At 37.4% G+C, this 26,669-nt stretch overlaps 1 protein-coding gene and 2 pseudogenes across 1 annotated transcript; 1 reads left to right on the top strand and 2 right to left on the bottom strand.

Moving 5' to 3' along the window:
• Positions 320 to 1,166, bottom strand: OR10G33P (olfactory receptor family 10 subfamily G member 33, pseudogene; annotated as a pseudogene).
• Positions 2,011 to 26,669, bottom strand: part of LOC100071937 (von Willebrand factor A domain-containing protein 5A-like) — an 81,513-nt pseudogene continuing 56,854 nt past the window's right edge.
• OR10N1 (olfactory receptor family 10 subfamily N member 1) lies at positions 18,210 to 19,142 on the top strand. Its single transcript, NM_001391829.1, has one exon. It carries the CDS (start codon positions 18,210 to 18,212, stop codon positions 19,140 to 19,142), a length of 933 nt encoding a protein of 310 aa, NP_001378758.1.

The raw sequence follows: 26,669 nt of genomic DNA, 5'->3' as shown, positions 1-26,669 counted from the left end.
ATTGATCATTATGTCATATAGCTAATATAATATTTTATGCCAATTATACATCAATAAAAAAACAAACAAAATTATATTGCCAAGAAGTTCACCAATATAAGATATTATGACATCTAATTTTTGATCTTGTTAAATTAATAAACTGGAAACTTATGTTAAAAAAACTAATGTGATTTTTAAAATTACTCAGAAAAATTAGTGAAACAAATAGTCCCGAGTAAGTGGTTTTGGACAGCATTTAATACTAAGAACTGTACATGGAATAAATCATATGTTGATGGCTAAATTATATTACTAATTTTTAAAAAAATGAACATATCTCCATCAAGCATTTATTTGCTGTGAAACATGCTATCTTGTCTTTAAGTTTCAACAGAGCTTTCATCATGTCCTTGTTTCTCAGGGAGTACACCACAGGGTTTAGAAGGGCTGTCAGCACAGTAGAGAAAACTGCCACAACTCCATCCACAGCATCCTTGAAGCCTGGCCTCAGGTAAATGAAAAACACCTGGGCCAAAGAAACAAAGGACCACAATGCAGTGGGAGGCACAGGTCTGAAAGGCTCTGCATCTCCCCTTTGAGGAGGATGGAACAGACAATGGACACAGTGCAGCATTATCAGGAGAAAGCATCCTGAGGCCACTGCTCCGATGTGGACAAAGATCGCCATCTCTCTCGATGGCAGAGGTGTCTGCACAGGACAGTTTAAGGATGGGTAGAGCATCACAGAAATAATGCTGGATCTGGTAGGGACCACAGTAGGGCAAATGGAACATCATTATGGTCTAGACAGCAGAGTGCAGAGAGCTGCCGAGCCATGTACTTGTGCCCAAGAGGGTACACATTCTCCCACTCATCGTGCTGCTGTACCTGAGTGGGTAACTGATGGCCAGGTAGCGGTCATAGGACATGAACACATAGAGGAAACACTTGGTGCTCCCTAGGAAGTGGAAGGAGTAGAGCTGGGCCACACGGCTGTTAAAGGAGATAGCCCTGCCTCCTGGGAAGACCAAGGTCATCAGCATTTTGGGCACAGCGATCATGCAGAAACACACATCAACGAAGGACAGTTTGGTTAGGAAGTAGTACATGGCAGTGTGGAGGTGGGAATCCACTGTAATCACCAGCAGGATGAGGAAGTTCCCCACCACAGTGAGTACATACATCACCAAAAAGAACCCAAAGAGGTGGATATGTTGTCACGAGGCTCACGTTTGTCATTTCTCCACAGCTTTGGTCCCTCTCCCTGTGGGAATATAGAACACCCAGCATTAAGTGGGAACTGAGAACCCATTCTCTATGTAGCAACAGCATCATGCATGGTAGATAATTCCAGAGTCATATTCAAATTTTCCTATTACAAAGCTTGTTTGGCAAATGTGATGGAATGATTTCATCATCATATCTCTCACACACATACACACACAAATAGAGGCACACACAGATATATGCAAAAGAAATTAGGAGAAACACATTGTATTAATTTTACTGATGTCTCTTAAATTGCCACAAACTTAGCAGCATAAAACAATTCAAATTTCTACCTTACTGTTGTTCAAGTTGAAATCAAGGTGTCACCTGGGTCTGTAATCTCATCTGAGACTATAAATCCATTTGAGGCTCAGGATTCTCTTCCAAGCTGATGGAGCTTGCTGGCTGGCAAAGTTTATTTTCTTGTAGCTTTAGGACTGATGTCTCTGTTTTCTTGCTGGCTGTTAGCAGACAGCTTCGCTCTCAGCTTTAGAGGGCACCTTCCACTCCTAGTCACCTGGCCATCTGATATATATATATCATTCTATCAACTGATCTATCTATCAATAGATATGTTATCAAAAAAGGCAATTGTGTAACAAATTCTGTAATACAAGAAAGCAATTTCGTAATACATATCATATATATATATGAGAGAGAGAAGGGAAGTGGGGAAAGGAAGAAGGGAGGAAGAATAAATAAATTCTCTTTGTGCTGTAGAGACTTCTCAATTTCAAAGCTAGATGTTTGAGGATAATTTCATCCCTGGTACTGGTACTCCTGTCTTACTGATGCCACCACCTGTTTATAAAGGGACTTCTCTCAGAGGAGGTTAAGAATCTCAACTCTGTAACAGGATCCCTGCAATCTACCATGTTATCCAGAAAATACCAAGCCTCATACACTGCTAGCCTCATGTTTCTCTTGCACTAGACCATCCTTATGAGGCTCTAAAGACATAAAGTCCATATGTGTTCTCTCAACCACAATCCACTGAATAGGGGCTGATTTTCTAACAGACATCCTTCTATCCTAGATATCTAAATATTTTTAAATATTGGTTTTGTTAGAGATATCTCTCCCTATTTTCTACTTGTCACGCTCGTAAATCCAGGCAATGCCCTCATTAGGGAGGACAATTCCATCAAGTATATGGTTCCTATTTAAAAGCTACTAACTGAGACAGGAAAAATGGAACTAATGCAAGAGGAAAGGACATATGTTTGGTTGACGTCAAGAAAAACTGGGATTCTGCACAGTGAAAAGTGAGGCAGAAATGATTTTCTTGATTTAATCCAAAATACTGTTGAGTTCAGGAGTGCTATTAATTGTTCAAAGAAAGAAGACTATGAAACTGGCCCATTGATGTGAAACAAGGATCTCTGCTCTTAGCAAAGCCCAGACAAAATACATCTCATCTCCAGCCAGTGTGGCTTAAGCTGTATTGATGCTATATTTTTCAAACAAAAGAATAAATAGCAGACAGAGAATTATCATAATTACCTAAGTGGACACTAGAACTCAAACAGTGAAACAAATATATCTCTAAAATTTCTCTTGTACAAGGGGGATCCAATCACCAGGATAATTTCACATTCGGATTAGATGAAATATGAAAATTTTCATCAGGTGAATTACAAGGTAGCCCGAGACTTCAGGCAGAAGTATTAATCAGGTTTTGCCCTTGAAAAATCAAACCATTTCTTTCCAGAGACACTGATATCTCTTAAGACAGGTGAGAGATTTCTAACATTCCTACATGGTCTGTTTAGAACCCTCAGAATTTTCAGCACTTCCCCCTACTAGCTTCATCTAAGGCTTTCATAGCACTCCAGAAAAAGAACTTCCATCATTTACAGCATGGAGCTAAGGAAAAAGAATTCTTTGAAATGCTTCTTATCTTTTTATCTCTCCTACATTATAAAAGACTCTGAATTACATACCATATTTCAACAATCCTGCAATTAATCTCAGGGCTGTGGATTCTTAAACAGATTTCGTTGTCTCTGTCTCTTTCCATTAGCTCTGTTGCTTCTCTTACTTGTAGGGGGTGCCCTGTGTCCCTGTAAATTGTCTGGAATGGTGTTAAGTTTTCTGTGCCCCCTAGGTCTGTCCGCATATACTTAACTCTCTTCAGTGCTTACTCCATTGCATGCTGACTGTACTTCACACTATTCCTGAGAAAAACAAACACAGCCAGCGACATGATAGCTACTCAACATTGCCCAATATTGAATCCCTGAATTGTGATACACTCATCATAAACAATCTTACCTGAAACCTCCAATGCCAAAGTCAATTCTGCAGTAACCCCTTTAACAAGCTAGTCCTTTCTTTAAAGTATCTTTCTGGATTCTCTATGGCCTTTCTAGCAACTTACAGAAAGAAAGCCTCATAGGAAGATCAGAGTCCGGAGACGTTGAAATAATAACTTATACACAAAGTCTTCAGCAGTAAAATCAGTGTTTCCTCAAGGAAGAAAGTATGAGGAAGCAGAGTGAGAGAGGATCCTCTCAGACACACAGACCCTGCCAATCTCAGTCTTGAACATATGGGTCATCGTCTCCTTTGTGCCTCCAGGCCCTAATGTTCCAAGGCTAACCTCAGGTGATCATGTTAGCTGTAGCGCAGGTGGGAAACAGACTTGTAGCTCCAGATGGACCCTAATTTAACCCCTGAGAGTCATCCCCACTTGAGCATTTGACCAGAAAAAGAAAAAAGAAAAACTAGTCTTACCTTGGCTTCCTCTATGCGCAGCTGAGATTTATCCTGTTTACTCATGGGGCCCTGCATGTGTCCTGAGCAGTCCATGAGAAAGACAAATTCTCCACAGGTAATTGGTGGCTGAGCTTCTGGGATATTTGGGTAGAAACTCACCACTGCCGATGGATCTCCCATCAAACAGTCAACCCAGAATGGACAAGGGCACCGTAAGACAAAAAGGAACTCGAGAATCCTAAAGACATAAAGATCAGTTGCAGTGAGGTACATTGGAAGCTGAGAAAACTCAAATCTAAAACACAGTTTGATCTTTACACTCTACCTGCTTGCAAAGGGTTTGAGTTAGTTATAAACATATAAAAAATACGGAAGAGGAACACATATAAAAGAGAAGACAGAGGGTAGAAGTTACCAGGTGCAACCAATAATTAAAATACCATAATTGAATGCTAGTTTCTATCAGATAGGCAAATAAGTGAAATACATTAAGCTAAAATGTTCCAAGACTTGCCAAAAGATTCAAGCTATTTTATTGTCAGAGACAGCTTCTCTTCAAAACAAATCAATGGGGAATTTATCACATGGGCCCCTGTTTAAGTCTTTAATTACAGCTTTGAAAAAATGATGCTTATGTGGACAATTCTTATGTTGACAATTTACAAGGGGTGAGAGTGTAATAGGTGTCATACACAACAAGTAAAGTCTATCTGGTTGGGTATGAAGCACTTACCAGTACTTTCCAGAACAAAGAAAGAGATGCACTGGGATGTATGTTGGACTCTAATAGCATCATCCAAACAATAGTATAGAGGAGACCACAGGAGCCTGGCCCATGTCACCAAGCGGTCAAAGCCATAGCTGTGATTTTATTTTAAGGAACAAGTGAAATCTGATGCAGGAGTTGAAATGTTAGTATTGAGATAGAGATAAAATCAGAATGGCTGGGTTATATGAACACTGGATTTGTAATTCAGAGAATATAAGAGGACATAGAATTAAATTTCAATATCATATTTTTATAAAACCAGGATTATAGGTTTAAATTCTCAGTAGCCCTGGGATTCAGAATAATTATAGGAACTGGCTCAGTTTAATCTTTTACCCATGGGATACCCCAATAATCAAACTGGCTTCCAAATAAAATGAGTGTGGCTCAGCAAATATTTGATAGAACATTGACTCCAAAATAACTTTTACAATATCCAGGTCCCTAGATATACAGGAGAAGAAGATGAGCTTTTTTAATGGACAGTGTGGACTCCTTTCCATTCCGAGAGACAGCTGGTCATGGTGTGACTGGCGTTGTTCTGAAAAGTCACAAAGCTTGCCATGAGAATGAAATGAGTTAATATATCTAAACTGTTTGGAACAACGTCAGATACATAGTAAGCACTATGTATGTATTATCTACTATAATTCTTATGCCTTGGCTCAAATTATTTTCACCTCTATGAGTCTCAGCTTACTCATTTTTAAATGAGGCATTTCACACCCTAGCCAGCTCCTCTACTTGCCAGCCTCAGTTTCCTCATCTGAAGAATCAAAGTAGTAATACTTATCTCAAGATTATTTTAAGGGTTAAGTGATATAATACACTTAAGGAACTCAGTCTAGGGCTCAACTCAGATTAAGCTCTCAATACTAATTTTATAAAATTATTTATACCTTTTGTTTTTATGCAATTATTTTTATTAAATTATAACTGAAATTTTTGAAAATCATATTCTTAGTGTGATCAGTACATTGAACTTTTTAAAAAACGTATTTTTGTATTTTCATTGTGTAGTGGTATGCTTCATTTTGCAGAAATCTAAATGGTTTTAGTGAGCCAAGCTGCCATTTGTCATTGGTTTCTTTGTACGGATGAGAATAGCAAGTCATCTTGACCAAACATATGATCTGGAAAGCAAGATTTGAGTTGCCCTCCTGGAAGGAATTCACAAGATTCATAAAGACTACCCCTAATGTCCACCTATGGCCTGCAGAGCTGGTCACAGGAAACAGATGAGGAAATATGCATAAGGGCCAATGAAACTTCTTGGAAGGAAAGGGGCTGAGATCTCAGTACTTGCACTTTGAGACCCAACATCATAATTCTTTCTCTGGTGGATTAAAATGATCCTGACTGAAGACCAGGTCACTGTTGTGGGAGCATCTCATGGAGGAACTCACCAGAAGGAATGGAGAGAAATAGTCAACTAATGTACAAAGACAGAGTATGCAGCTTCATGGCAGAGGAACTGGAGCAAACTTGATAGAGGCTGGGAGCCCCTCTAACAGCTTTAGCATGGAAAGCTTGCCCTGAGGGAAAATGGTTGAACATGTGAGGGCAAACTAAGGAGTTCCAATTTGGGAGCTTGAGTATGAACTCTGTTGACCAAACATTAATAATAGAGAGAAGGAGTGGGATACCTCCAGCTTTGTTCTTTTTCCTCAAGATTCTTTTGGCAATTCAGGGTCTTTTGTTGTTTCATACAAATTTTAGGATTCTTTGTTCTATTTCTGTGAAAAATGTTGTTAGAACTTTGATAGGGATTGCATTGAGTCTATAGATTGCTTTAGGAAGTATGGACACTTTAACAATGTTAGTTTTTCCAATCCAAGAGCATGGAATATATTTCCTTTTCTTTGTGTCTGCTTCAATTTCTTTCAACAATGTTTTTTAGTTTTCAGTATACAGATCTTTCACCTCTTTGGTTAAGTTTATTGCTAGGTATTTTATTCTTTTTGTTGTAATTGTAAATGGGATTGTATTCTAATTTTTGTTTCTGCTACTCCGTTGTTAGTGTATAGAAATGCAACTGATTCTTGTATGCTGATTTTGTATCCTGTGACTTGACTGTATTCATTTATCATTTCTAAAAGTTTTTTAGTGGATTCTTTAGGGTTTTCTGTATATAAAATCATGTTGTCTGCAAATAGTGACACTTTCACTTCTTCCTTTCCAATTTGGATCCTTTTATTTGTTTTTCTTGCCTGATTGCTCTGGCTAGGACTTCCAATACTATGTAAAATAAGAGTGGTGACGGTGGGCATCCTTGTCTGGTTCCTGTTCTTAGAGGGATAGCTTCCAGTTTTTCTCCATTGAGAATGATATTAGCTGTTGGTTTGTCATATATGGCCTTTAATATGTTGAGGTATTTTCCTTCTATACCCATTTTATTTAGAGTTTTTATTGTAAATGGATGCTGTATCTTGTCAAACGCTTTCTCTGCATCTGTTGAGATGATCATGTGATTTTTGTTCTTCATTTTGTTAATGTGGTGTATCACATTGATAGATTTGCAAATGTTGAACCATCCCTGCATCCTGTAATAAAACCTACTTGATCATGGTGTATGATATTTTTAATGTAGTGTTGCATTTGACTGGCTAATATTTTGTTGAGGAGTTTTGCATCAATGTTGATCAGTGATATTGGCCTGTAATTTTCTTTTTTTATGTTGTCCTTCTCTGGTAATGGTATCAGGATAATGTTGGCTTCACAGAATGAGTTAGGAAGCCTCTGCTCCTCTTCAATTTTTTGTAACAGTTTGAGAAGGATAGGTATTAAGTCTTCTTTGAATGTTTGGTAGAATTCACCAAGGAAGCCATCTGGTCCTGCCCATTTATTTTTTGAGAGGTTTTTGATTGCTGTTTCGATCTCCTTACGGGTGATTGGTTGATTCAGGTTCTCTAATTCTTCTTGATTCAGTTTTGGAAGGTTGTATGATTCTAAGAATTTATCCATTTCTTCTAGATTATCCAGTTTATTTGCATATAGCTTTTCATAGTATACTCTTATAATCTTTTGTGTTTCTGAGGTATCTGTTGTAATTTCTCCTCTTTCATTTCTGATTTTATTTATTTGAGACTTCTCTCTTTTTCTCTGGGTGAGTCTAGTCTAGTTTGTCAATCTTGTTTGTCTTTTTAAAGAACCATTAATTTTTTCTATGGTTTTTTTAGTCTCTATTTCATTCATTTCTGCTCTGACTTTTATTATTTCCTTCCTTCTGCTGATTTTGGGCTTTGTTTTTCCTTCTTTTTTCAGTTCTTTAGGTGCTCTGTTAGATTGTTTATTTGGGATTTTTCTTCTTTGTTGAGGTAGGCATGAATTGCTATAAACTTTCTCTTAGAACCACTTTTGCTATATTCCATATTTTGGCATGTCATATTTTCATTTTCATTTGTCTCCAGGTATTTTTTGATTTCTCCTTTGATTTCTTCACTGACCCAATCGTTGTTCATTTTGTCATTTTGTTTAATCTCCACAGTTTTGTGGCTTTTCTGATTTTCTTTCTGTAGTTGACTTCTTGTTTCATACTTTTGTGGTCAGAAAAGAAGCTTGGTATTATTTCAATCTTCTTAAATTTATTGAGACTTGTTTTGTGGCCTAATATGTGATCAATCCTGGAGAACGTTCCATGTGCATTTGAAAAGAATGTGTATTCTGTGGTTTTTGGATGGAATGTTCTATATATATGTACTAAGTCCATCTGGTCTAATGTGTCCTTTAAGGCCAGTGTTTCCTTATTGATCTTGTTTGGATGATCTATCCATTGGTGTAAGTGGAGTGTTAAAGTCCCCTACTATTATAGTGTTACTGTCTACTTCTCCTTTTATGTCTGTTAATAGTTGCTTTATATACTTAGGTGCTCCTATCTTGGGCACATAGATATTCACAAGCGTTATATCTTCTTGTTGGATTGTTCCCTTTATCATTATGTAGTACCCTTCTTTGTCTCTTCTTACATTTTTATTTTAAAGTCTATTTTGTCTGATATTAAGTATTGCTTTCTTTTCTTTACCATTTGCATGGAATCTCTTTTTCCATCCTTTCACTTTCAGTTTGTGAGTGTCTTTAGTTCTGAAGTGTGTCTTTGGTATGTAGCATATACATGGGTTTTGGTTTTTTTATCCAACTGGCCACTGTATGTCTTTTGATTGGAGAATTTAGTCCATTGACATTTAAATTAGCTATTGATAAAAATGTATTTTGGCCATTTTGTTACTTTTTTTAAATAAGTGTTTTAGTAATTCTTCTTTGTTCCTTTCTTCTTCTCTTGCTCTCTTCCCTTGTGGTTTGATGGCTTTCTTTAGTAATATGCTTGATTTCTTTCCTCTTACTTATTTGTTTTCTTATTATAGGTTTCTGGTTTGTGATTACCATGATGTTTCTGTATAATGTATATAGTAATCTATAGTGAGTTGATAGTCTCTTTAGCTTGACCTCCTTCTAAAAGCTCTACTTTTTCACTCTCCTCCTCCCACATTTTATGTTTTTGAAATCATATCTGATCTCTTATTTTGTGTGTGTCTATCCATTACCTTCTTGTCATTGTAATAGGTAATTTTAGTACTTTTGTCTTTTAATTTATATATCATCTTCATAGGTGGTTGGTCTCCTACCTTTACTGTATTTTTGCCTTTATCAGTGATTTTATTGCCTTTTTTTTTTTTGATAATTTTCCTATCCCTATTTGTGGTCTTCTCTTTCCCACTTAAATAATTCCCATCAGTATTTCTTGTAGAACAGACTTCTTGGTGATAAACTTTAATTTTTGCTTGTTTGGGAAGCTCTTTATCTCTCCTTCCATTCTGAATGATAACCTTGCTGGATAGAATATTCTTGGCTGTAGGTATTTTCCTTTCAGCACTTTAAATATGTCTTGCTATTCTCTTCTCCCCTGTAGGATTTCAGCTGAGAAGTCCGCCAATGACCTTATGGACTTTCCTTTGTAGGTCATTTGTTGCCTTTCTCTTGTTCCTTTTAGGAGTCTCTCTTTATCTTTAATTTTGGACATTTTAATTATATTATGTCTTGGTGTGGGCCTCTTGGTGTTCCTCTTGTTTGGTGGTCTCTGTGCTTCCTGTACTTGGATGTCTGTTTCCTTCCTTAGGTTAGGAAAGTTTTCAGCTATTATTTCTTCAAATAGATCCTCTGACTCTTCGTCTTTCTCTTCTTCAGGGACACCTATAATACAAATGCTAGCGAGCTTGATATCATCCCAAAGTTTCCTTAGACTGTTCTCATTCTGTCTAATTCTTTTTTCTTTTATCTGTTCAGCTTGGGTGACTTCCTCTACTCTTTCTTCCAGCTTGCTGATTTGTTCTTCTGTATCATCTACTCAGCTATTGAGTCCTTCTAGGGACTTTTTCTTTTCCAGTCTTGAATTCTTCATTTCTGATTGATTCTTTTTTATATTTTCCAATTCTTTGTTGACGTTGTCACTGTGTTCATCCAGCCTTCTCCCAATATCAGTAAGCATCCTTATGAGTTTTTGTTTGAACTCTTTGTCAGGTAAATTGCTTATTTTTGTTTCAGTTAGCTTGTTTTCTGGAGTTTTGTCCTGTTCCCTTGCTTGAAATGTATTCCTTTGCCTTCTCATTATGCCTCTTTCTCTGTGCTGCTTATATCTATGTATTAGGTGAGTCAGCTATGTCTCCTGAGCTTGGAGAAGTGGCTTTATGTATGAGATGCATTTAGAGGCCCAGCACTGTGCTTCCCTCTTGCCACCAGTCCAAATGATCTGGGACTGACCCCTGTTTGGGCTATTTGTGTCCTTCTGCTGTGGTAGTGTTGCTCTTACTGCAGGTACCCAGGGAGTCTAGTCTTTCCCTCCCTGGTCAGCTGTTCGTAAATTGGGTTTGGGGAGCCCCAGCACCATTGGCTGCAAACTTTAATAGCAAACTCCTGTTGTAGTTTTCCAGTTAATTGAATATGTACCCAGTGTAGCTGGTTGCTAGACTCAGTGGCTTATAGTTGCTGTAGGCCTCAGTCCTGCAAGCCTGTTGTCAGCTATCAGTATTATAGCTGATTGGTGCTGGTCCTAGGCATGAGAGCATCTAATTGTTTCAGGCTTTGGAAGGTGGAGCCAATCCTCTTTGTGGCTGATTGTGAAGCACAGGTTTTCTGCCGCTGATAAGCCCCAATCCCCACAGGTCCAGACACACCGTCAACACAGCTGTGGTCCATGCACACTTCCCAACCCCTTGGAGTGTACGCAGTTGACCCACTGCAGAGGTCCCCACCTCTCCAACAACCTCCCCCCACAGTTCACCTGGTCCTCACACAGGCCCTGCCCCACAGAGGTGAAAACACTCCACTGCCTGTAGAAGATCAAGGCACTCAGTCTATTCAGGCCGACAAGCAGCCTGAGGGCTCGCTATTGGGTGGGGTCTAGGGCAGGCTGCCTGCCCTGCCTGAACTGGGTTAAATTTGCACTCTAGTAGCTATGACAGACCCCTGAGCTATCAGGCCATGGGACGAACTTCATTGGTGTCTGCCGGAGTCTGTGTCAGCACACCAGTACTAGGTCCCAACAATGGCCACCACCAAAGTCTCAGTCCCTGGAGAGGTCTCACCTCTCACCAAAATACACCCAGAAACTTCAGGTGAGTCTCTTTTCACCAAAGGGCTGTGCAGCTGTCTTTTTGGTGATTTCAGATTGTTCTCTGAGATGGGTGAATTTGTGCATGGGCCATTTAAGAGCCAGGATTTTTTGGCTTTCCTCTGATAGCTTTTCTGGGGGTATTCCCCATTGCAGTTAATAGCCAGTAAAGCCAGATAGTAGGACACTTGTCTCAGTTGTACTGTGTCTAAAGGATGCTTAATGTGCCCCCGCTAAGGTCCTCACTTCTTCAGGCAGGGCTGTGTACCTTAGGGCGGCTCCCATCTGGCCAGCTGTGAAGCTCCACTGCTCACAAAGGTGGCTTTTTTCCTCTCCAGAAGGAATTTCTGCCTCTTCTGCCTCAGTCAGGACTGTCCCTCGTTGTGGGGATTCTTTTTATCTAGTTTTCATCTTTCTCTCCAGGGTAATTTTTCCAAGAATAATAGTTACCTGGTTGTGTTTGTGGGAGGAGGTGCATTCTGAGTCGGCCTATGCAACCATCTTGACAAGATCTCAATAGACATCATGTTTATATGATCACTGTTAACTTGCAAATTTTATGTTTGAAGAGATCACGTGAAAACTGGGTTCAGCAGAAACTCATCATAGATGGATGATAGTAGATAGCATGGATTGAAAGAAAATACATATCTAGCTTCTATATATTGAGTTCTTCTTAGAAATCAGTGCTAAGTATTTTACATAGTAAGGCAGACAGCTTTAATTTCAGACAGCAATAATGGCTGTCATCACACAGCCACTTATATGTTTGTCAGAAATCCCTTAGAAGATGCTGATCATTGCTTAGGATTAACAGTCGTCATCAACTATGAGCAAATATTATACCGTGGGAAACCAGAAGCATAAATAAATGTGAAAGGGGATAGGCAAGGTGAAGTTCAAGGCTCTAATTCTCTGAATATTAGTAAAAGGCATACCATCCTAATCCAGAGTGTCAAAAATTGTAGAGAAAACTAGGAACCAGGTTCTGATATATTAAGATCAACCTGATCCTCCCATAGAATTAAGTCTGTGAGCTTTAGATTCAAAGTTTGGGACTCACTTCCTACTTCCGCTAGTTATTATTTGTGTTATATTGGGATTACTCCAAACAACTTAACTTCTCTGATGACTCACATCATCATTTTTAAAAGGGACTAATAATACCTACTTTATATGCATGTTGTAAGCATTAAATAAAATAAGGTTTTTAAAGACATGTGGCACTCTTTCAATGTTAGTTCTACTTTCCCTTTCTTGGATTGGCCTGGATGAATCCCAAGAATCTTGAAAATATTAAAGCTCCATAGAGAACAGGCTATTATTTGAAAAGGAGTCTGATATTTCTTACATCTTTTTCTAACTCTATAAATATGATTTTGCTTTGTTTTGGTTTGGTGTGGTTTCTGATCATCTCTTTCACGGTAATTACTAGTAGTTAAAACAAAAACAAACCAACCAAACAGACAAAAACAAAATAAGAAAAACACCAAAAAATCCATCTTAAAATTAGGAAGGGAAGGAGTAAAAAAGAAACAAAATGAAAGATTTTAATGTTGAAAATAAATCGGTTCCATCCAATTTCAATAAAAATCATAGGAATAAGTTGTATGTGTCAGGAATTTTGTAAGCATTATCTCAGTTAATCCTCACAATCTCCCTATGAAATACTATTATGACTCCATTTTACAAATGGCAATATTAAGGTTCAGAGGGGACCACTGACCTGCTCAATGACACACAGCTGATGAGAAACAGACTTGTTTTTCATTCCCAGAACCTCTGGCTCGAAGGTAGTACTCTTTTCATTACATTGCAATTTCTTCCACAATCATAAGTGCTAAGGAAAAATGACAGATAAAGAGGCCAAATCCCTGAGTTCTATAAAAAATGAAAGAAGTCCATAGGATGTCTACCCAAAACAGAAAAATATAGTGGCCATAAGGAATCCACAAGCTGTTTGATTTCCCAATTACTTTAAAGATTATTTTGATTATGTGCACTATTTTCTCACTCAAAATCTCTCAACATCTAGCATTTAATTGCTCCCTGTACTCAGAGGGCCCCTGCTCCCTGAGTCTTGGGATATATCACGAGTGAGGCTCCAGAGGGACTTTGAGATAATTTAAAATCTTACAAAGGTAGGAGATATTTTTACTTCTGCAAACTCTGAGGAAGTCTCTATAGGTGATAGGATAGCCTTCAATGTACAGTACCCTCTCTCTGTGTGGTGCTGAATGAAAAAGACTATTTGGAGTCTGCAGTTAGAGGACCCAAGTTCAATTCTATGGCACCTAGGGAAGGGAGACTTTTGGGATGGAGAGCCTCAAAAGTTTATAGAAGAAACTGAAGATAAAAGGAGGGAAAAACATTTTTTTCCCTAATTGAACCAGTCATGACTCTTTTGAACACGTGAGTGCTCAGAGTATCTCCTCGTCTTTCTCAGATTTTACTTTTACCCTCACTCTGGTGTCCTAGGTAACAAAGAATGTTGTAAGAAATCACAGTTAAGGGCTTTCTTCTCATTTTATGCAATGACTAGAGTCTTTTCCTCCATTCATTCTATCAAACAGTATGCAGGAATGCACTCATTTATTCTTTTTTTGTTCCTTAATTATTAATTCAGCATCAATCACATTCCAAGTACCACACAGTTGCTTAGGATTAAAAAATTAGTTGGGTATATTCCTTGGCATGGAGAAAATATATTTCTATGGGATGGAGAGAATAATAGTCTTTATGATACATAGATATATAAAAGACATTCTCCTGGTTCTCTTCCAAATTCCCTGAAGAATGCTTATATTTCTTATTACATGGCTCCTTTTCCCTCTCCTTTTCCTAAAATGTAGTATTTCTCAAGTTTTGGCCTCCAATCCTTATTTTGTCCTTGATTTACCCTGTCTCTCCTGTTGAGCTCATTCAGACTTAAGACATTGACTACCATCTTCATATAGGTAATACTTCCCAAATTCTTTAGCATGAGACACTCTATAGCAAATAAAATAATAATGAATCATTATAAAATATGTTATGTATTAAAATATTTCATGAGCATCATCATATTTAATCTTTACAGCAATTCTGTGAGGTAAATATTATCTCAGTTAATCAAAAACAAGCATTAAGTACATACCCACTATCTACCAAGCACAATTATAAGAACATCCCAAATTTTCAAGGAGCACAATTATAGTGGTGTGTGTCAAAATAAAGATTGTGAGAGACAAGTGAGGGACATAAAACCAAGGAGATTATCCAGTGGTTTCGCAGGAACTTTCCTATTTTACCCTTGTTGTTCTGCTTTAATTATTAATAATGCTTCCCTTCACTCTCAAAACTGTCTCAGTTGGAATGATAAATTAACTGATTAGCTAAGGTTGAGGCTACTGGTGCAGGGAATGCTTTATTCTTCTTTAAAGATGGGAAGCTGAGGTTCAGATATTATAAACTTCCTGTCTATAGTCACATCACCAAAAATCAGAAGTTCAACTTGGGTCTTTAGACCTCTAATCCAAATTCTTTTTAATGCGCCATGTTTTCTCTTTCCTAGACAAATGCTTGAATGTGAATTGAATCTTCTAGGAAAGTTGGATCCATTTTCTAACTACAGATATAACCCTAAATCACTATTTGAATTATCAATTGTCGTTCTTGGTTCCATGTGTGTCTTTGATGCCTATGAACCTGTCTGGTTGTGGGTCTAAAAATGGGGATGAGCTTAAATGTTTAAGATTAAAAAAATATTTGAAATTAGAAAGACAAATTTTTAAAAAAACATAGTAAACAAAACTTTAATCTGAAATGGTGTTATTTTCAGGAGATATTTCTCATAGTTTTTCTTTGCTCTCAGTTGTTATCTTACAGAGGATAATGTTTATACTGCTTTAGAACCAATAGAAATGTGATTCATGCATCACCTTGCATATCATTGATATCAAGCATAAGCATGATTCATATTTTACTGTGTTTCCAATGGTTTCGAGGGGCAGGCGCTTGCTTGTAGGTGTGGGGGATGAGATAGACACTTAAGCCGTGGTTCCCATTCTTTTCCATCACATGTTTTGTTTTTATACCTCAGCATAATTCAGAGAGGATCTCCATGGGTACCCAGGGGTATTTTCCAAACACTTCCCCTAAATTATGAGTTATTTAGAATTAGCTATGCTCTGTAATAGATGCCTCATACTGCATTATCCAGTTAAAACTACCTAACAGCTCTTACAATGTAATTCCATCCCTATTTTAGAGATAACTAAACTGAAACATGGCAAAGTCACAAAATTGTTAAGCAAGAGCCTAGATTTAAAAACAAATCTGCCTGCCTCAAAAATCTTACCTTTCCTTCTCACCATTTCCCCATAGCAGTTCTTACTATTAGCCCTCTCTGTTCATTGAGCCTAACAGAAGTTGTTCAGGAGCCAACAAGGATAGCTGTGTAAAGAGAAGGCAAATCCAGATCATGGGGCCACCCATGGCTATGCACTCTCTTCAACAGCTTCAGCACAAGTACAAAGTGACTTCAGGCCCAAATGATGCCTCACTGGAAGCAGACAAAAGTAGTCTGAAAAAAGTGAAGAATACCGACTTTCCTCCGACAAGAAACCTAAAGGACCAAAAGGCTTAAAGGACCCAATACAATAAACAGAATCTCTATAGACTTGATACCATAAGACAATAATAACAAAGTACATCAATTGTACTGATATATTGTGATAATGCTGTTCTCATTCCACTTATCACATGAACTAAGATACATGATCTAAATCTGGAACCTATGGCTGTGTGTATAATTTTTGTACTATTTCAGGTATTTTTACACTAATTCTTTTCACATCTTTTTCTTGTTATTAAAGAATTTTCCACTAATCATGACTTTCTCCTTTTCCTTCTCTTCAAGGAGATCCATTATCCTTCCTTAACTCCACCTCCACCTATCATTTACATTTTTTTCCCTCATGCTAGAAGCAATTATCAGCTACCAGCAATTATGAAGATGTTCAAGGCTCATCTCATCCAAGAATTAGACACTCAACATTTAGATGAATATCTAAATTCCTTTCATTAGGCATGAAATCTCACACCAACAGCAGGCTCACTACAATCATTTCTTTCCATGGTTAATAAAAAAGGCTTAAAATAGTCTAAAGACATAATGAATCACTTCAGAGCATTCTAAAATTCTATTTAAAAAAAACATTTACTGGGTGCTACTATTTCCTAAGTCATAGAGATACAGTGGTGAGCAGGAATAAACATGGTCTCTTCATGGAAGCTACAGTCAAAGTAAATTCACAAATTAATTTCCAATTTTTCATCACTCATTTATCTAACAAACATTTAAATGCCAACTATTCACAGGCACAGTGATAAATACCACAGATAATGATAACTTATAGTCTTTACTCCCAGGAACCTTATAGTCTAATAGAACCTGAACTCAATTCCATCGGAATTCCTTTTGTATATATGGAATATATGGATAATATTAACCTATGTTAGCACTTTCAATTTTTTTAGAAGATAAAATTATCCATCGGTAACTATTAATTATAAAAGAGGAGCAGAGGAGTTGACTAGGAATTGTAACTGAAGGCAGGACAATTATAATTTGACAATTTTCATACACTTTGGAGTTCCAAAAATCAGATCATAAAAGTAAAAACATCACCTCTTCTTGGATGATTCACTAGCACCTTTAAACGCCAGCATTCTAACAGACAGCTGACCACAGCACACCCTAGTGGCCATTTCACGTTCTTAGCATATTCACTTATATGTCTTTTTCCTTTAAAATAAAACAGATATTCAAACACATACAAACAGAGTGCAGAATGGTGGTTGCCAGAGGCATGGGGAGGAGAAAAGGAGGGATTGCTAATTAAAATGTATAAAGTTTCAGTAACGCAAGACGAATAAATTCTAGAATCTGCTGTACAACATCAAGCCTATAGTTAACAACATTGTGTTGTACAATTAAAAATCTGTTGAGAGTAGATCTCATGTTAAATGTGCTTACCACAATAAAATAAAAATAAATTTTTTAAAAAAATCAGAAAACACAAAAAAATCTGCAGAATTGAAATACTTTCATTGGATTCCAAAATTCCAATTGTGAGCAAATATCAAATATCTCATATCTACATCATTATATATCATGTGACATCACTAAAACCTACAGTCTAAATGATACAACTTAGTTGTGAACTTCTAAACAATTTAAAAGCGCAGGATAATAACCAAATTTGTCACCATTACTTTCTTTTGAGTCAAATTATCGATAAATAAGAAAATGCCCAAACTAAGGAATATATCCAGTTAGAATGATATCAATACAACCCAAATCTTAATGCTCATTGCCATGTATCACAATCCATTGTTCTCAATAGAGGTGCGGGTGCCAAACCTGACCTTTGATGGCTATTCAGGGTATTCGACCACATGTTGAGTAATTGTAGATATGCTTTGGAAAGGAATCGAGAGGATCAGGCTTCCAGGTTGATCTATTTTAAGGCATTTATTGTTGTATAATTGGTTGTGGACATTAATTAAATTACGTCCATGTGTTCAGTACTGAGATCTCTGTTCTTGGGGCACATCCAATATCTCATCATGTTAATGCCTCATTTTGCTTTGTATCCATATTTGTGAAGAAATATGGCATCTCAAGACGTGAAAGCCCAGCTTTGTTTTACTAATAGCTCCCAAAATTCTTTAGTAGAATTTCTAATTCTTAACTTCAACATCATCTTTATGTTTAAACAGATTGTTGACTATGAATGTATTGGTATTGTGTCTGTCACAAATCAGCCTTCACATTCATGCTTTCATGTCTTTTGTCTCTAATCAGACCTCCCTTCCAGAAACATGAGGAATCACACAGAGCTGAATGAGTTCATTCTACTGGGAATACCTCAAACAGAGGGACTGGAGACCGTGCTCTTTGTCGTCTTCTCATTCATTTACCTCTTCACTCTGCTTGGCAATTCACTCATCTTTACAGCAATTGTTTCATCCTCTGCCCTTCACACTCCCATGTATTTCTTCTTGGGACTCCTATCTATTTTTGACATATTATTCCCATCTGTGACCTGTCCCAAGATGTTATTCTATCTCTCTGGCCAGAGCCAAGCCATTTCTTATAAGGGATGTGCTGCACAGCTCTTCTTCTATCATTTCCTGGGATCTACTGAAGGCTGCCTCTATTCTGTGATGGCTTATGATCGCTTTGTTGCCATCTGTCACCCACTGAGGTATATGCTCGTCATGAGACCTGGAGTCTGTATTGGTTTGGTCATGGCAGCCTGGTTGGTGGGTTGTCTTCAGGCCACCATTCTGACCTCCTTTACCTTTCAGTTAACCTACTGTGGCCCCAATCAGGTAGACTACTTCTTCTGTGACATTCCTGCTGTCTTACCCCTGGCTTGTGCCGACACCTCCCTGGCCCAGAAAGTGGGTTCCTCTAATGTTGGCTTTCTGGCTTTAATGCTTTTCTTCAGTGTTTGTGTCTCCTACACACGCATTGGGATTGCCATTTTGAGAATTCGTTCAGCAAAGGGCAGGCAGAAAGCTTTCTCTACCTGCAGCGCCCACCTCACTGCAATCCTCTGCGCCTATGGACCTGTAATTATTATCTACCTGCAGCCTACACCCAACCCTTTGCTTGGTGCCGTGGTGCAAATATTAAATAATGTAGTCTCACCCATGCTGAACTCGTTAATCTATTCCTTAAGGAACAAGGAAGTGAAAAGATCCCTAAAAAAGGTGTTCCACAATATAGTATTTACTGCTGTGGAATAAATTATGTGTTTTGTAATAGATTTTAGAATTTATTGTCTCTTAATATCATCCTCCTATTTCCTCTTCTTAAATAGATAAGCAGATAATAGAAAATGCTTCCTCTAAAGCATTATGTTTTGTTTGCCTAATAAGATTTTTTATGCTTTTGTGTCTCTGTAACCCCTGGGGCCCCATATGTTACTCTATAACTGATGTTATCCTCAGTGCCATAATCCCAGAAAAGTGATCCAAGGACCATGGAAAGCAGCTGGAGACAGATTTCTTATCTCTATAATGGGCAGGCAATTTAGCCTGGCTGAAGATAGTGAGCCTCTGTGGCAGTCCAAGAAGCACCCTTTAATAGCCATCTCTGTGCCAAATCACCTTCATTTCATTTTTCTGGTTCCGTTTAGAATGTGGTTATTCCTCTTTTATGCCTATAAACATTTCAGTTTCTCCATGTTGCTAAAAATAGTATTAAGTACCATTTATAGGACATGATCTGTTTTCTAGGCACTGTGAGGAACATCTCGCAGATATTCATCCTGTTTAATCTTCATATCATTCCCCATAAACTGGAGTTTTCATTTTGTAAAAAAGAGCTTTGAGGACCAGAGACTTCAAACAATGGACCCAAGTTTGCACGTTAAGTGGCACACCAGAGCTCAAGCTCAGATCCAGTTAACTCCAAAGCCCCTACTCTTAATCCCTCTCCCACATGACTGCCCTGAAAGACCAGCTTGGCAATTAACTCATCCTCGCACTTCTCCCCAGAGCTCATGATACATAGAAAATGTTCAGTAATAACTGGTAAAATATGCACCGAAATAGGTCATGTTTGTATATTGACTTTACTATTATCTTCTTTTATTCTGTGCCACTACCCATGTACCCATCTGTAGATTGCGGCACTGAGATATGGCAGTAAGTTTCCTTCACTTCATAACACATCTACTTATGGTAAAGCCAGACCTCCACCCAAACCCTTTTAACTCTTACTATCATGGTTTTCCTACTGCACCATGCTGCCGATATCCCAAATTACTCTTTAGTGGAAAAGCATTGGGAAAGCTTTCATGCCCAGTGTTGTTTGAAGAGAAGATGGCCTAATTATGGAGTTCAATGACCATTCTCATCTGGTTCTTCTATCAAGTTACTTCTTCCAACTTGGCCTCCAACACTACTGGAATTGATAGTTATTTCTCAGTTTTCTCCAGAATCCAGAGAGAAGGAAGGGGCACAATTTTCTGGAGATCTCACAGACACACCAGCCCTTAATTTCTGTGACATTGTAATGATTTCTAGCTTTTGTAATCCATTATTACTCCCAAAAGCTTCCATCCTATTTGAAACCTTTAAAAAAAACAAAAAAGTGAAAATCCCAAATGAACTAAATTTCTGCCATTACAAAAGGCATGAGACAAAAAGTACAAAATGAAGCCTATTTAGGCATAGATAAATGGTTTGAGGTGCAATATGAGGGTTCCATGGCCTCTCCTAACCTGATTAGTAAAATCTAAGATCACACAGAATCTTATTTCCATGCTTTTGGAATGCCTATTCTTGATAATATGCTAGATTCAAGCAATTCTAAAAAATTTGCTGTCCTATCGATAACAAGCAAGGACAAGATCTGCTCACTGCAAGACAAAAGCCCATCCATCAAGTAGCAAGGCGGTGGAGAGAGACACTTTATTAAGCAATGAACTAGCTAATCAAAAAACAGCAGACTAGCGTCCTTAAAAAAATAATACATCTTAAAGGGGAACTGATTGGGAAATGACTTATATAAGGCAAACAAGGTTGAGAAGAAGGCTCAGGAGTATCAGGTTTGGACCACCGCAGATGGTTGGATGCCTCTCTGTAGACAAAAGTTTCGGATCTGCTGAATGTGACGTTCCCGAGGAATCTAAGAAAACATTAATTATTTTCTTATCTGAGAGAGAAGGAACAGTTTGGGCAGAGGGCTGAAATCTGCTAACAAGTCATTCTCTGCTGGTTACTGACTGGTTACTGATTACCTTGTCTAAGTGCAGTTCTAAGTGTTTCTCTAAAGCACACAGTCAGAATAAGACAGGAGGGCTTTAGACATAGAGTCTCTCATGCTAACTGGGTCTCACTATTAATGCTGGATATTAGCAGGAGAATCCACATGCTACGATATCTGGTAAAGCCTGGATAGTGTTTATGGACTGATACTCATCACACTAATACTTAAACTCCTTCAATAAATTTCTTTTCTTTACGATGGAAAATTCCATGAGAGTAGAGACCATGTTTGTCTTATTCACTGTTGTGTCCACAGGACATAGCCCAGCGACACAGAAAGCTTCACCTGTAAGTTTGTTGAATGAATGAATGGATACTACTTAGCCTTTCAAATTAGGATGCAATTGCATCTTTATTAACATAAGAAGAGGAACGTGAGTGAAATAATTAGGATACAGAACAACAACATGCACCAATTTAAACAGATATCTACATTTAAGTAAAATTGCAGACATATGAAAGCTGAAAGCTGAATGAACTACAACCAGTTTTTAGTCACTTGCTAAAATCAAGACTATCCGAAATTGCTCTACCAAGGACAGGAAGAAGTATTTACATATGAATCCTTTCCCAGGATATGGCATCCTAATAACATAATAAACCTCTCAATAGGAAATTCCTCACAATTTAATTTTAAATCGAAACACACGGTTTACGGGCTCCTAGCAACCTGCACAGACTGACTGGCATCCTGATAGAGCTGCCATCAAGCTTTTCTCCTTTCTCTCACATTCCTCTGTCTACACCACTACCCTCCAGAACCACTAGGTCTCCCTCAGTTTTTGGTTAAAATAGCAGTTGGGTTGAAATGATAACATATTGGGTCCCAAGAATATTGCTTGCTTGGGATGTTGCTATATGGCTAGGATTTGCTTTTGTTTTTAATATTTTAGGTATTAAGCTGGTTTTGTGAAAATAATCTATTTACACTTGGGAAAGTGGAAATTAATTAAAAGCCTTTGTGTTAGAACAATTCAGATTCGAAGTACAGCAGGAGCCTCACGCAATTCCAAGGAGAGAGATCAGAAATGAGCCACGGAAGAAGGAACCATGGCCCCAAATAAGGCGCCTCAGTCTTAGAATAAGATGAATACAAAATTGTGGAGGGAACAAGTGTGGAATCTTAATTCTTTGGACTTTAATATTCAACAAAAGTGTATTTCATAGTTATAATTTAATTTCTTTCTGAAATTAATATTTCAGAAAAGATATTCATATGCAGTTCAATTTTGTTGGCATTATATTATTTGGCATGTTTTAACAGTTATGAGTGCTCATTTTACAGCTTCATCTGTTGAGCTATATTGAAAAAAGTAGCTAGACATAATTCATGATGAGAAATAGAGAGTGCATTTTTGGCTGAGAGTATAGTGTATCCTTGATATTAAATCAATTTATGTTCTTTTCTGAAGAGAGAGCAGCGGGATAGTCTGCTGGATGATCCAGGCAGCCCCTGATGGGTTGCCTGGCAAGCAGCTTGCTGAAGTCAGGGTCCTGCTTCCCAAGAGCAGAAGGGGGAGGGCAGATCAAGATGCTGCTGGTTCCAGATTTTACAGGGAGAGAGAGAGGGCATTCTCTTGCATTCTTAATTCAGCTTTATTAGTAACAAAAGTAACATAGGTTTGACCCTCAATTGAATCCTTACGTTTATTCATCAGTTTTTAGTACTCAGAGATGAGGAAATGGGCAGAAAGATGATTGATTAGGATCCTTCAATATATGTTGTTACACTATTCTATCCTCAGTTTGTTATAATACTTCACACAGCCGAAGCTGCTCATAGATGAATGAATGGATTTATAAAATATCATTCAATAATTTAGTTTAAAATTCTTCCTAACCTCAGCTTAATATATATATAAAGGAGCATCATAAATACTCTCCAAATACATGCCAAACTAAGCTTTATACAGAACACAAGACAAAGAGAGTAATTCTCTGTCAAACATCAGAGCCTTTTCAAGTGAGATAGTATAAGAGAAATTAGTATCTTGCCTCCTCCCTTCTGTCTTTTGAGTAATGACATATCAACACGTGCAAACACCCAAGTCAGACACTGAGAGCACACCTTTACATTTTCACACTCTCACTCAACAGACTATAACTCCTACTACTCTATTTCTTAATTATTTTTCCTTTATTTATTATCCAGTCTCCTTCCTAAATGCCACCATCTCTTTTCACACACTGATCACGCCCTGATGGCTCCCTAAAGGAAATCCCAGCCACTACTCCAGTCTGAGTCCGGCCTCCTGTCCACACTGATTTACATTACCCTTTAGAACAGCATCTGATCTCCACAGTCTGTGGTATGAAGTACAAATTTTATAGCATATCACACAAGGTCCTTCAGAGCCTGACTCCTGCAGACATTTCTATTCACATGCCCCATTTGAAATTGAGCTATGGTTTTCTCAAACACACTGTGCTGTGAGTCCAGGAATGTTTGATAAACCACTACTAAACTCTTCAGTCTAGACTCCTCTCAAATAATCTCTCTTGCATGATGACAACCTGGAGAAGCTGATTTCTCCTCTGTGTTTCTCTAGTTGTATGTACTTTTACTGATGGACTTCCTTCAGTGGCACACGTTAGAGACAGTGAGAAATACAGACTTGAATTGAATTCCCAGAAACACTGTTTACTTGCTGTGTGATATTGGGCCTCTTAAACTTCCTGGGCCTTAGTTTCTTCCCCCTCAGTCCTAAATAATAACACCTCCCTCATGTGGATATTGGCAGGAGTAGACAATATTCATTAAGCACCCATGATAATCCTTGCTCATAGAGATAAAACAGTAATTTGTAATTATTTTTTCTCCTTCCCTGTCCTTCTCACCTCAGTTGTAAATGTTCCTTGATGCAATTATAAGTCTTATGCACCTAGTGCAATGCCTTCACATAAGGGATATTCAATAAAAGTTCAGTGAATAATGAAACATGTCATTAATAAATACACATAAACAGTGTCATTTAATAAACATTTATTGATTAACTATGATATTCAAAGAATTAATCTGTGTGCTTTGAGAAATACAAAGTAACTTAAAATTAACCTCAGAGAAACAAGAAATAATCAAGTAAAATAACCATAAATGTCCTATTATGACACACACCAAGTAAATGGTTCTGACTACAATAGTCATGTCTCCAATCAAAGCTTATTTTACAAGGAAATAATATCAGTTTTCATGCAAGAATTAAGTATTTTATTGTTATCAAAGTATAAAATAAGAACTACTTAATCAATCTTTCCATACAGAAACTATGACTATGGAGAAAAAAATCTCCAAAGGAAGATCAATACTAAGTTTATTTAAATTCTCATAGACTTGGAGAGAGAGGTTTCTTTCTAAGCAAAAGTAAGTAGAAAAACTGGGATGTCTATCCAAATCTGAATGAGCTGTTTTGTGGGAAACTTTTCTGCTTTGTGGATTCTAATAATGACACTTTCTTGCCATCAATTTTATTTGAGATAGTGTTCCTGTCTCCTCCATCATCTTTGATGCACCCATGTAATGAGATGAATCTAGTAGCAGGATAAAATGAGCATCTTGTCCTTATGTGAGTATTTTCATATTATTCTCAGAGAAGGGTCTATGGTTTTAATGAAATCGATAAGCACAGAGATTAGAGCAATCCTGAGAGTGGAGGCAGAAGCTAATGGAGATGGACTATGCTGGTCCACAATGGCAAAGGGAAGGAGAATTGAAGAATGCAATTTCTTGGTTTTACGAAGATTTATAAGATGAAACCCTATGGAAAAAAATGAATGTAAGACTCTATTCAGAGTTTCCTTGGGGAAAGTACTAATGAGGATTACCTGAAATCAGAAACCTCAATAAGTAGAGATAGATACTGTAAAGAAGAACAGCCTGCCAATCCAAAATATAAGTTAACACTGACACTTTGTATGATCTTTCTACTTCGTATCTGAAAGTTGTTTATTTAGAAGTACCTTTATATTAAGCAAAAATTTTCTTTCGTTGATACTTATCTGTTGACTCTTCTCTAAAACGCAAAGTCATACAGTGATATCTGAGTTCATCCTACCGGGAATCACTAAGGGCTGGCAACCATATTTTATTTTTGTGTTCTTATCTTTTATTATGTGTTAATTATTTTATTATCCTCTTCTTACCTATTAATTATGTATCCTCTTTGTAAATGTTATATTTGAAGTTATTGTTTGTTTATTTGTACTTCACATCCCATGTACTTTTTTTTTCCTTGAAAACGTCTCTATGTTTGACATGAGTCTGTCTTCAACAATTGCTTTAACTTTCAGGCAGAGACAGATCATCTATTTTCTGGGTTCTTCTGCTCATGTTTCCTTTGGTCATGTACTGAGATTTCCCTGTACACATTGCCATAGTGCCACCAGTTTGCTGTCATTGCTTATGCACCACAATATATGATCACCATGAGGCACAAGCTGTATATACTGGTCATCACAGGATAGAAGACTGAATGTATGTCAATCTCCTGACTCTTCACCTACGCTTACCCTAATCCAGTGCCAAAGAGGTGGGCTATCATTGCTGCAACATTCCTGAAGTTAACCTGTGGCCTATGCAAACATATGCCAAGCCAAGAGGATAGGTTTTCCTAATATTGGTCTTTTTTTCTCCCTTCTTTTTCCATTGTTCTTCTATTTGCAATGGAACTGCCATCCCAAAATTTCTCTCAGTAGAGGCTAGGCATGAAACTTTCTAAACCTGCATTGCCACAAGACTACAATTCTTTGTGGCCATGGACAGAAGCCCAGAACCACAGCCTGTCTTTATTCTATGATTTGGCTGCTGAATTTGGGTGACCCTCTTGTTAAACTCCCTGATCTCCAGCCTGATAAGCAAAAGTGTGAAATGAATCCCAAACAAAATATTTAAAGGATAAACTTTATTCATGAACATAAATGAGAAGACTCAGAACTTCTAGAGAAATATTTATTCTTTTCTTAGCAGCTTTTAAGAAACTGTGCAGTAACTAGTACTATGTCTTTAACTTCATTCCTCAATCCTAAGTCTAAGTGTAGATATTTGCTAGTACTCATGCTTTAAAAGTAAATATAGTTTATAATGTGAATAGCAGGTATTCAATTGCTGTCATTTGATTTGCCCCCCAAACCAAACAATTTTTAATATTTTTTCTCATTTTATGGAGAAAGCATGGGAAGGGAGACGACATTACTGAAAAACATCCGCTAAAATGCATATCTCCCTTATCTTATAACACTGGTTTCCAAAGATTTTTCAGAAGAGACATTACTAAAAATTAAATCTTTTCCTATTCCTATACATGAAGCAAAAATAGATGAGATTTTTTTTTTATAAAGCCAAACTTATAAGAGAAAAAATCACCTCAGTTGGTGTAATAGGATGGTATCTCTTATCCTCATGTAGGTGAGAATTATCTTATATTATCTTCCATCCTACTCTTTTCTATTAAAAAGAGCAAAACAGAAGGAATATTGCTTAAAGAAAATGCTATTTTTCATGCA

Source organism: Equus caballus, chromosome 7, assembly GCF_041296265.1.
Source record: "Equus caballus isolate H_3958 breed thoroughbred chromosome 7, TB-T2T, whole genome shotgun sequence".
Classification (NCBI taxonomy): domain Eukaryota; kingdom Metazoa; phylum Chordata; class Mammalia; order Perissodactyla; family Equidae; genus Equus; species Equus caballus.
Note: the sequence above shows the minus strand (reverse complement) of the source record. Positions and strands in the feature narration are given on the sequence as shown.

Bases quoted from the DNA above. Each gene is read 5' to 3' on its own strand.
- OR10N1 (NM_001391829.1), top strand. From the start codon at position 18,210: ATGAGGAATCACACAGAGCTGAATGAGTTCATTCTACTGGGAATACCT.